At 42.8% G+C, this 11,737-nt stretch overlaps 1 protein-coding gene across 4 annotated transcripts in view; it reads right to left on the bottom strand.

Annotated features, from left to right (window-relative positions):
* The window catches only part of Itsn1 (intersectin 1), a 173,021-nt gene that overhangs the window by 90,682 nt on the left and 70,602 nt on the right, over positions 1–11,737 (bottom strand). For all 4 annotated transcript variants that reach the window (XM_050164745.1, XM_050164744.1, XM_050164742.1 and 1 more), the window contains exons 6-9: positions 9,809–9,988; positions 8,348–8,444; positions 5,599–5,699; positions 1,164–1,227 (exon numbers count right to left, since the gene is read on the bottom strand). In XM_050164745.1, the coding sequence (XP_050020702.1) occupies positions 1,164–1,227; positions 5,599–5,699; positions 8,348–8,444; positions 9,809–9,988 (442 nt within the window). The remainder of the gene's footprint in view (positions 1–1,163; positions 1,228–5,598; positions 5,700–8,347; positions 8,445–9,808; positions 9,989–11,737) is intronic.

The following is an 11,737-nucleotide window of genomic DNA, read 5'->3' as shown; positions in this document are numbered from 1 at the left end:
GGGGGGGGGGCTAGAGGGAAGGAGGGAGGGGGAAGGATGGAAGGAAAGGAAAGAGAAATGCACTAACAGGAACATCCTTCAGCTCTCAAAGACAGGACACAGTAACATCTCTAATGTAGTCCTACCCCAAAGAGCAAAAATCAAAGCAGAACCAGATAAGGTCTATACCCAGGACTGAGCGGTCTCTCAAGAGGCACATGCTAACATCTGGAGACATCTGGGCTCTCAGAACTGAGGCCAGAGATGTTACAATGCACGGGGAAGCCCCACATGAAGAAATGCTACCCCTCAAAGCCACAGTGCTAAAACTGAAAAGCCTTGTTCTAGATGTAATTATCATTTCACAGGAAATACAGAAACAAATTAAGTACCACCAGAGGAACACAGCCAAGTCAAGCCATTAGGGAACTATTCAATCAACTACCTCATTTGTTTTGGGGAGACTTGGGGAGCAAACAGAGAACAAGAAAGGGTAATGTAGAGATTAGAGGTATATATATATATATCAATTAATGAGCTGGAGAGATGGCTCAGTGGTTAAGAAAGCTTGCAGCTCTTGCAGAGGACCCAGGTTTGGTTCCCAGCACCACAGAGTGGAGCTCCCAACCATCTCTAACTCTGCCCTCCAAGGGCAACGGGCACGCACATGGTATAGAGACATATGTGTAGGCAAAACACACAAATACATAAAATAAAATAATCTTTAAAAGAAATTTAAATTGATCAATGAAATATTACATAGGTTTGTTTCACTCCATTGCATAAATAAAACTATACAAAGCACTAGCTGATGGAAGGCATTTGAAGATTAGTTCATTAATTTGATATAAATGACTACTAGGTTAGGCAAACTATTGGCATTGTGGTTAAAGTTAAAGAAATAAATTTAAATATTTAAGGCAAGACAGTGAGAGACTTGGCTTAAAGTCATGGGGGAAAAGAAACCTGGCCTTGGGTTAGGAGTTGTTAGGCTGTCTTGAGTTCTTAGGGCTCACTGTGCTAATATCCCTGTCCTTGTAGTAAGAACAGCAATTTTCGTAGCTTACTAAAAACTACACATACTCCATCCTCTCTAAATAAGGATGTGAACCAGAATCCCGAGGAAAAAACCACCCTAAGTAAGTTTCTACTTTATACAAACCAAGGAACTTGTACTTCCTTACCATATTGAAGCCAGCTGAGCCTGGGGTAAACTTGATTGCATAAGAATAGTTCTTGCCTGGGGACCTAGCAGAAACCAGAGAAAACACATAAGGATGAATCACCAAACAGCCCCTGCACGCGGAGGCCAGAGGCTGCACACGGGTTCTATGTGGTCCCGTGCAATCACCACTACACCCAGTGTGTGCTCGCTCCAGCAAAAGGGAAGAAACAGAAAAACACAGGATGACCAGTGAGGAGCAAGGACGTAAAAGACTGGAGCTTCAAATTTAGCCTGCCCTCTTGGCCAGATCATCCTTTTGCATTGGAATTTTATTTATAAATGGAGACATAATAACTATAAACTGACCATCTTCTGCCACAGCTACCACCCGCTGGTCTCACCATGATCATCATGACATAAAAGTCTTAGAAAAAAGACTTAGAGGAAGATGAGGCCTATATACACATAGCCCTTCTAACGCCATCACTACATGCACCTTACCACATACACGCTAAGGATGTGAGTGATTAAAGGTCCCACAAAAGTTACTAGAATCTCAACTTTTCTTTCAAAATCAGTTTTCTGTTGTTCATATAATGATAAATATCTTCATTTTTGGCACGAAAAAGCTTTAGTTATGAGATAAAAACAACTGCAGATTTCAAGCAGTGTCAGGGGAGGCAAATATGTAGTCCCAGGAATACCCATGGACCAAGAAACTGCGACGATTCCTTACCCCTGCACAAACTTCAGATTCTGTTATTTACTTCCGAAAGTCTCCTATTGTGAAACACAGAAGCGGTGTGTTCTTGTACAGCCAGGAGCAGATACCATGAGTTCTAGCACAACGACTTCCCAAAATGAAGGGAAAAGTGCGAACAGGCAAGCGGCTGCAGGCTCTTTACTGGCTTGGTATATCCTCTGCTGAGGGGAAGCAGCTCCTCACTCGGGGACTTGCTCATTTCCAGGGACCCATGAGTACATCCATGACCCATTGGAAAGAGCCCTAACAATGAGCTTAGCACCCATGTGATGTACAGGCGACAGTTACCATGTCTATTACTGCCAATGTTTTAGCTTTTATTTACATATAACATATTGGCAAAAAAGTGTACATAAATGCACACGTGTAAACACATACAATGTATACATTTTCTTAGAATTCATTTTCTTTTTACTTACTGGGGGGAGGGGTTCAAGACAGGGTCTCTCTGTGTAACCCTGGCTGTCCTGGAACTCATTCTGTAGTTCAGGCTGGCCTTACAGAGACCTGCCTGCCTCTGCCTCTGCCTCCAAGGCCTCAGCTCTAGAAAGGAGTGCAGTCCCTTTCTCTTTGAAAAGCATGGTATAACATACACATCAAATCACGTGAGAAGAAAGGGAAATGTGTTAGGGAGCTGCATCACCAGGATACTCACGGGTAAGTAAGGTCCATTCTAGATGGACTAGCTAGCGTCCCAGCACACTCTTTATGTAGCCAGAACTTGAGGGCACACTTTAGAATTTGAAACCAGACTTAGAAAATCAGAATTTGATGACGTCTTTAATGACTGCACAAGGGTCTTGCTAGAAGATGAAATTTATACCTGAAAGGCTCGCCATGAAACTAAAGCAGAGTGCGGCTGGGAATCGCACTAACCACGGACATCTGCTGCAGGCTGTGGCATGGGTCAGTTAGGCTGTAGGCTATGTACAACTCTGGGGAGGGTAAAAGTGACGACACACAGGGAGAGAAAATGACGGTACAGGCATCATTTGTAGTGAGTCTTTTTCTGTCCCACCAGCCAGCTCCCAAGTAACGACATGGAGACTTATCATTCATTATGAAAGCTCGGCCTATAGCCTTGGCTGGTCCTAACTAGTTCTGATAAGTTAACCCGTCCGTACTGATCTACATTCTGCCATGCGGCATTACCTCTCTTCCATCTTGCACCTCCTGTTTTCTCTCTGTGTCTCCTGGTGTCTCTGCCTTTCTTTTTCACAGAGTCCTCTTTGTCCCTGGAAGTTCCACCTAACCTCTTCCTGCCTAGCTATTGGCCATTCAGCTCTTCATTAAACCAATCACAGTGACGCATCTTCACACAGTGTCCAGACATCCCACAGCACAAGCATGACCTAGCTTCTCTATGTCACATCGCTGCAACCTTTGTGCTTTAACTGCTCATAAACCAGGCTATCGCAACCGCAAGGCTGACAACTACTGAACTAGCTAAGAAGCTGTAGGTGAGCAGAGTAAGAAATGACTGCTTTCCTGGGCCTCTCTGCTGGGCTCTCTGGATGTACCTTTTTCTTTCTGCTGAACAGACAGCTGCTTTGGGGATTTCAAGTGCTCAGAACTATTTCCACAGTTCTCATCAAGAGGCTGACTTTCTCATGGCTAGCCTGGTCTACAGAGCGAATTCCAGGACAGACAGGAAAACACACAGAGAAACCCTGCCTCAAAAAGAAAAACCAGTAACAACAAAAGAGGATGACTTTCCTGGCTCATCCAGCTCGCCATCAGCTCCACTTCCACTGATTGTCTGATTTAACCTAGAAATACCCTACAGAGCCCTCAGAAACACACACAGGGAACATCATTTACTGCCATTTTAAAACATTCTACAGTACTTTTCATTTCTTATTTTGTAATGACTGCACAATGGTCTGGCTCATAGATAAAATTTACACCTTAAATACTTGCTGAGCAAACTAGAATACTCCAAATCTTACTTTTTGTCCCATATATTAAAGGTTCTAAATTCAAGTGTCTAAATCATTTCATCAAGATATAAGTTCTACTTTTATCATTCATAAAAATTTTCCCAACATGAAAGAATTTCTAACCAATTCATAACGAAACACTATTAATTAGCTTACAACAAATACCAACAATGTACACTATTAATTAGCTTACAACAAATACCAACAATGTCTAAAGAAACTGAGTGCGTCTGGAGTGCTGTGTCAAACACACCTGATCAAAATGATACTATGGAGCATTTCCTCAGTGTCTGCACAGGCTAGTGTGGGTCTTCTGGCTGGTTTATTTGTTTGCTTTTGCTTTGCGTTGTTTTTTTGAAGCAAACATATCACAGAAATCCAGAAATTCTCTTGCCTCTGCCTCTCGCATGCTGGGATTAAAGGTGTGTGCCACCACTGCCTGGAAAGTGGGTTTTTTTAAAAAACACTACATAAAAATACTGAGAGCTGCTGCTTTGGAAAAAGTGTGGAATGTGGAATGACAAGCGTTTACTTTTTGCCCCTTGAGGTGAATGAGGTGACTGCTGAGGTCTACCATGGAGACAGGGTTCAAGAACAGAGCAGAATGAAGGCCTTCTCCAGTCTTCCCTTTACACAGAGCCCAATTCCTCATCTGGAAGTAAAGTAATGTGTGAAGAACCAGAACTTTAAAGAGTTCTGTCTTACGATTGAGCCGAGAGCCCACACAGGACGAGCTGTACCCCCAACACTAGCTTGCCGTCTGTGTAAAGAAGCTGTGTATAGTAAGGACAGTAACTTCTCACTCATACCAAGAGCTGAACAACACCTTTCTGATCACCCTCGTGCCAAAGCCTACCACAGCTGTGTCTTAGTAAAATGCCAGAGGGACAGGTGTGCCTCATGTGCTTCCGAGCTGCTTGAGTTCTGGGTAAGGGTTTGCCCAGTCAACTCACGCGCGTCACTTTCACACTCGCCTTCCGAAGACTACACTTTCTCTGTAACATCCCAATTGGTAGCTGTTAGTTCTTAAAACGTCACAATAAAGGCTTGGGATGGTACCTGAAATGCTTCTCTATACTTCTGATCTGGATAACAGAATCAATATGCTTTAGAAAATCCACTGAGAGCCGGGCGGTGGTGGCGCACGCCTTTAATCCCAGCACTCGGGAGGCAGAGGCAGGCAGATCTCTGTGAGTTCGAGGCCAGCCTGGTCTACAAGAGCTAGTGCCAGGACAGGCTCCAAAGCTACAGAGAAACCCTGTCTTGAAAAACTAAAAAAAAAAAGAAAAGAAAAGAAAAGAAAAGAAAAGGAAAGAAAACCCACTGAGATCCTAGAAATTAATCCTTCCCCTTCCATGAGCACAAGCCCATCATGACAGCTCAGAGTCCCTCATCCCATAGCTCTGCCCTGCGTCCAGCCTCTGCCTGACCTGAACAGGCAGCTATGAAGGTGCTTGCTCCTCAGAGGCTGAGCGGCTTTGCTCACAGCACGATCTTCACTCATGTCCCACTTCTCTAAGGAGTGGTTTTCAACGTGCAAGTGGGTTCCTATTCTGTGATCCATTTTACCACCAGGCGAGAGGGTGAAGACCAGAGGCAGAGGAGAACAGGGTAAGCATGGACAGAGGTATCGGTAACAGAGACAATGGAAACCCTACTCAGAAATAAGAAAGAGAGGAGACATTTGGAAAGGACTTTCCATATTTAAAGCAGTGACTGCATTTTGACAATGAATGTAGGTTTGTAAATACCTGTCAAGTGTCCACTCATAGTTTTGTCGTGGCTGTTGAATAACTGCCTGTATTTCAGTCTCGATGACTGAGGCACGGCCCATTCTGCTGCTGGAGGGGCACTGTGGGAAGAGGAGGAGAGTGACACAGCGTGAGGTGCGGCTAGCTGAGGCTCAAGAACTTCTCTAAGCACCGCAGATTAGCAGTGCTCCCTCGCGGTTCTGTTGGGGTCAACCGGGGCCCTGTAGCAGCAAAGGCCCCAGCACCTGGCCACACTCAGCACTTCCACAAAAGTTACAGATGTCTGTCAAAAGAGGGGAATTGGGGCTGGAGTGATGGCTCAGCAGAAGAGTACCTGCTTCCAGAGGACCCGGGTTCAGTTCCCAGCATCCATGTCATGGAGGTCACAATGCTTGTGACCCAGCCCAGGGGCTCCAACACCCCCTTCTGGTTTCTGACACACATGGCATACATACACACTTAGAAAGAAATCTTTAAAGCCCTAACTAAACTAACTGACTTTTTTAAATATGAAGAAAAACAGATCAAGTGACTATTTCATATTCTACATACAATTTAATAATCTAAACATTCCTGTCATATATGAAAATATACCAGGAACTGAGATATTATATACTGTCCAGATTTTCCAAAGGATTCAGGAATTCCTTCTTTAGTTAAAAAGCAATGCCGGCAACTGCTTTTAAAAAGTACACTACAAAATATCTATCTTTCTACAACAAACATGGACTCATTTCTTTTTTGTTTTTACATTTATTTATTTATTTATTTATTTGCGGTGTGCATACACATGTGTGTATGTGTGAGAGAGAGTGCACACATGCCATGGCGTGTTCAGGAGTTGAACCCAGATCCTCAGTTTTGGAGGCAAGCACTCTTACCCACTGAGCCATCTTACAGTCCCTAGGCCCACTTCTTAATGAAGGAAACTATTTCCTGCTGGGAGGCTTAAATTCCTAGCAAATGGGAAACCTCCCAGAGAGGAAACAAGATATGTCCAGGGTCCTGGCAAATCAGTGGAGCAGTCATGGACAAAGCTCCACTTTCTTGACTGTAACCCAACACTGGTGTCTCCCTGCCAACGTGCTAGCATGCTGGCCTGAGAAGCCCTGCTAACAGTGAGTCTGGGTAAGATGCTCCCGGCAATTCCTTCTGCAGATGCGCAGCCCACACAAGCACCACACCGACACCGGCTGTAAGACCCAGGGTCTGAGTGAGATCACGGAACTGCAGTGGAGACAGAAAGGATGGCATTGCGTGTGCAGGGCAGGTGACAAGGAAGGCTCCACAGCAATTTCCTTCCCTTCCTACAGAGATTCACACACACCACACCAAGATTTTAACCACACACTGAAGCTTTTATTTACTAGCAAGTGTGGTGTTCATAGACTAACGTACTAGCAAAGGTCTCAAGAGTCAACTACCAATACTTGAGAAGTGACAAATCCACCTTCTTGAATTCCTCTAAGTCTCTTAATGGAAACACTTACCACCGGGGGTTCTGCTGTGAGTACTTCCGCAGCACGTCTCTCATTCTGTCTAACAGTTTGCTGATTCCAGCTCCTGCCTATTTATTAAAGGGAACTATCTTGCTCCTGCACTGCAAAGATAAAGGGTGCTGCACACAGACGCTCGCCCAGATTATACTTATCAGCTTTCTACTGCATTCCTGAGAGTTTAAGCAAACTAACAATTTAAGAAGCATGTTACGTAAAAGGTAGCTCCATCACAAAACGTTACAACTTCACACCATGGAAAACCAACCATCAAAAAGCACTCGTGTTTGCTGACCATCAGGAAGAGGCATCCAAATGGTATAAAGCAATTTTAAGGCAGAATTTAAAACCATGTAAGAAAAGTTAAAAACACCAACGTCAGTCTGAGATAGAGAGGAAATTTAATATGAATACGAGGTTAAATCTCAGCCATAGGAAAAAAAAAAAGAGGTGGTAAAAGACACATATACAAAATAATATGAAACTATGGTTGGCCACATATAAGCAAAGAAATTGTACAGTCTCTCAAAACTCAGCCACATATATAATTATTATGAACACTAGTATAAATTACTCATTTTATTAAAATTGGTGTTTACTACTGCTCTACTACTAAGCCAGACAGATTATGACAGTATTAAAAGCAAACTCAACTTTAATTCAAATTTCATAAAAAATTAATAAACTTTTAAATGATCGGCTCTCCTAGCTCCCCAGAGTCTGTTTTAGTCCATCCAATTCTGTTTCTTTGCTGGTGCCGGTGGTGAACACTGCTCCTTGGATGTGCTAGGTAAGCTCTCTCTACCACGGAGCAGCACATCCAACCTGCACTACTACATTTTTGTTGAAAAAAAAAAAAATTAGGAAAATGGCATGTTCTTGATTTTTCATCTCAGTAGTAAACAAATTATAAATTCTAATAAAGACACTATTAGCATTGTAATTAAACAAGGAAGAGACACTCAGTGGTTTAAAGCACTTGCTGCTCTGGTAGGGGATGCAGATTCAATTTCCAGCACCCATGATGGTTCACAGCCCTATGCAACTTCAGTTCCAGAGGATCCAATACTCTCGACTAACCTCTGTAGGCACCAGGCATGTGGTGCACATACATACATACATGTACATACATGCAGGCAAAACATCAAACCCATAAAGTAAATATTAAAAAAAAAATAACATGAACAAAATTCGTTTAAAGGGAATTAAATAGTGCCTTAACTAACTTTTCCATGAAAAACAAGCACTCTTACCTGGCTACATCGAATGATTGTGCCTTCTGTAATTTAGTGTTTAACTGAGACCCTGGACCAGATCTGCTGAAGGAAGAACTCTTTGGCAATGTGGCTGCTGTAAATATTATAAATAAAATATGTAATAAAATACTGAATATTTTAAGTCTACAAAATAAGAAATTTTTCTTATTTAAAACATCTAAAGCAATGACAATCCTCCTTTTTCTCCAGCGTAGAGCCACAGCCCTTTACTCTGTCTCCTGCCTAGATGCAATTGTCCTAGAGAACCCCAGACCGAGCTGTAATGCTGACATCCATAGAACTCTGCTCTCTACTGAACATTTAGTATCACATTTTGTAGGTACTGTTTCAAGCCATTGAAGTAACAACTTATATATATATATATGAATGATGGTACTTTCTTATCATCAAGGGAGTTAAATTATTAGTTCCAGATGTAACAGCCAAGAAGTCCCAGGCTACCCAGTCTTGCCCAGAGAACTGTGGGAGGGGCAGATTTGTGTGTGATTCTCATTTGATCTGATGAGACCCTAACAAGCCCCCTACCCTTCAGTCTTGTCTAGTGTCTTGGAACATTTGCCAGAGCACAAAAGCAAACAAGAGAGAGCATGCGGATTCACAATCCCACTGCAGCAGCCACCACGCGGAAGGCTGCACAGGACTAAGCTAACAGACTCAGCAGACGCTACTCTCATCTACATAAGTGCTGGTCGCCTCAGGTGCAGCAACAGCAACACAAATATAAGTCAAAACACATGCTGCTTACACTACTGAATTTCCTCAGATATCCCAAACAGCTTTTTATAAGATTCCCAAATTGCTATAAATTCATTATGATTTGTTAGGCCAAGGCTATCTATATCTACACTTCATGCTTTCTTTTAATTATAGGAAAAGACTTTGAATAACGTCTCAAAATGAAATTAAGCCAAGAACAAAAATAACTCCATCCTTTCCTCCAGTTACGTGTTTAACACTGTGATCTTAATATACTTGGCCATTTAATTGACTTTTTTCCCCATTCTGCCCTGTCCATTCTGCTTGTTCAATACTCACAATGCTCACTTTTTCTCACCATGGAATTCTAGTCAAAGGATGGGCTTGTGTATTAGCTGCTCACAGCAGTTAAAGAACAGAAGTAACCGATACATGAAAACACAAAATGTTTAGACACTGCTCAGACTCTATTGTCCATGAAAGGAAATCATGCACTTGGTTTTCACTGTTGGGCTCCTCTTTGTCTACAGAAGTACCCAAGTTCTGCAATGACTTTCTCTTCTTCTACTCTTAGCATGGTGCCATGTCATATACTGGGAGGAATGAGAATCAAACAGAAGAATTACAATCCTTTCTCTGTAACGAAGTATCATTTAGATATAACTAGGGAGTAACGAGATATCTAACAAGAAAGAGCAGCAAAATGTAAGTGGTGGCAACAGGTCTACTGGAGGCACGTACCGGGATGAGCAAATGCAGGCAGAGGCTGGATGACGGGAGGCGTCCCGTTGGCCAGGGGAGGCACTGCTGCTGGAGGAACAGAAGATACTAAGGGTGGAGACATTCCAACAACGGGGATGGAGCCCATTGGCACCGGAGCAACAGCTGTAAGTGGCGGCATGCTACCAATTCCTCCCATACCTAAAAGAAAAAAGTCCACGCGAAACCCAGTCAGTCACGTGGTACCGCTCAGCAACATTTAGCCTAGTTCTACCGGGGAAAGGAATCCTGGTCGCAGATGCAATATATCCCTACATAGAATAGTTCCAGGGCTGAGAGGACAGCTCGCGGTACAGTGCTTGCTTGGCTAACACACACACCCTCAGGTTAAACTGCTGGAGAATACAAACATTTATGTTAAGAACCACAGGGCCCTTGGATTCTCTTGGTCGTGTGGCCCAGTCTTGACAGTTCCTCTATGACCCACAATTTCTTTTGGGGAACACCACCGAAAGGACAATATGCTCAGCTTGTAGACGATTTATCAGAACGAGGATTGATAAGAAAAGCATTAGGGGCAGAGGTGTAGCTAAGTTGGTATTCTAGTATATAGGAGGTCTGGGTTCCACCCCAGCATCCCGTGAACCATGTGTGGAGGCACATCCTTGTACTCCCAGAACTCCAGAGACCTAGAATCTCTGACACAAGAGAGTTGTGAATTCAAGGTCACCCTCAGCTACATAGAGTTGAGGCTAGCCTGGACTACAGAAGATTGTGTTTAAAACAACAAACAGTAATGGCAGTAGATTTAAAGGCAACAAACACTGTATAGACTTCGGGTCTGATTCACTTTTGTGTGATGTTTTTATTTATTTGCAAGTTCTTATAAAACAATAAAATTTGCCAAAAAATGTAGAAAGAACAAAATAAAGGTACCAAGAATAAAGGGGAATAAAAAAATCAGCCATTTTACCTGCATCTCCAATATATACTGTGCACCTAAAAGTAACCAGTTAATGAGAAGTACCTCCTTATAAGTATGTTCTGACCAATAAAAGAAGACTATTGGAACTAAAACGCATGCTCATCTATTTGTCCCCACTTTAACTGCTCCATGACTTTCCTAAGGTAAGATATTCTTGTAAAGTCAGCCAAGAGTGGTGGCTCATGCCTATAATCCTAGCACTTGGCAGAGGCAGGAAGATCAGGGGTTCAAGCCCAGCCTGAGCACACGAGACACTGCTTTAAAAATACTAAGCTCGGTACTGAAGCTCAAAGGTCCTCCTCTGGGCAATGCAGTCTCTCCAGGTTGGCTCTGTCACTGCTCCACTGTTCTCTGACAGCTTCCTAACTGACCATTATCAAAGAACACACCTTCTAACTTCATCATGGATAGTTTATACTTCAGGTCTAGAATCAGGTATTTTCTTCTTCCCAAGAAATTCTGGTTTCCTATATCAAAAGAACGTTATGTCTGTGATCTGGGGATGCCATGGTTACTGGGACCAATCATTGTTTTAAGACCTTTCCAGAGGAGAGACGAAAGACAAAGGTAGGTAGGTGGATGAACAGACAAAAGAACAGATGAAGACTGGAATACTCCCAGAGACCTTACAAGCGGGCCAAGGTTTGTCTCTGCTCCTTTGAAAATCCCTTTTTCAGGACATTGAAAATCTTTGGTTCATTCTTTCCTGAGAACCCTGAATATGTCACTCAGTTTTCTTTTGCAACAATGCACCGCTGTCAATGTCTGAAACTAATCTATTTTCCCTTACAAACCACGTGGTTTCCTTTTCTGCATGTTCAAAATAGTAGAATTTACCTTAGGGGTAGTCCTTTCAGGTTAGTACTATCAGACATACCCTTTCAAATCTATTTCAAGATAATGGTCCTGAATTCATTTTACACTTTGCTTTGTTCCCTGGTGGGAGATTCTTCATGAATTCCTAC

Source organism: Alexandromys fortis, unplaced genomic scaffold, assembly GCF_014885135.2.
Source record: "Alexandromys fortis isolate MF-2015 unplaced genomic scaffold, M_Fortis_MF-2015_v1.1 scaffold_162, whole genome shotgun sequence".
In the NCBI taxonomy this organism is placed as follows: Eukaryota; Metazoa; Chordata; class Mammalia; order Rodentia; family Cricetidae; genus Alexandromys; species Alexandromys fortis.
This window is presented reverse-complemented; position numbering and strand designations above follow the sequence as displayed.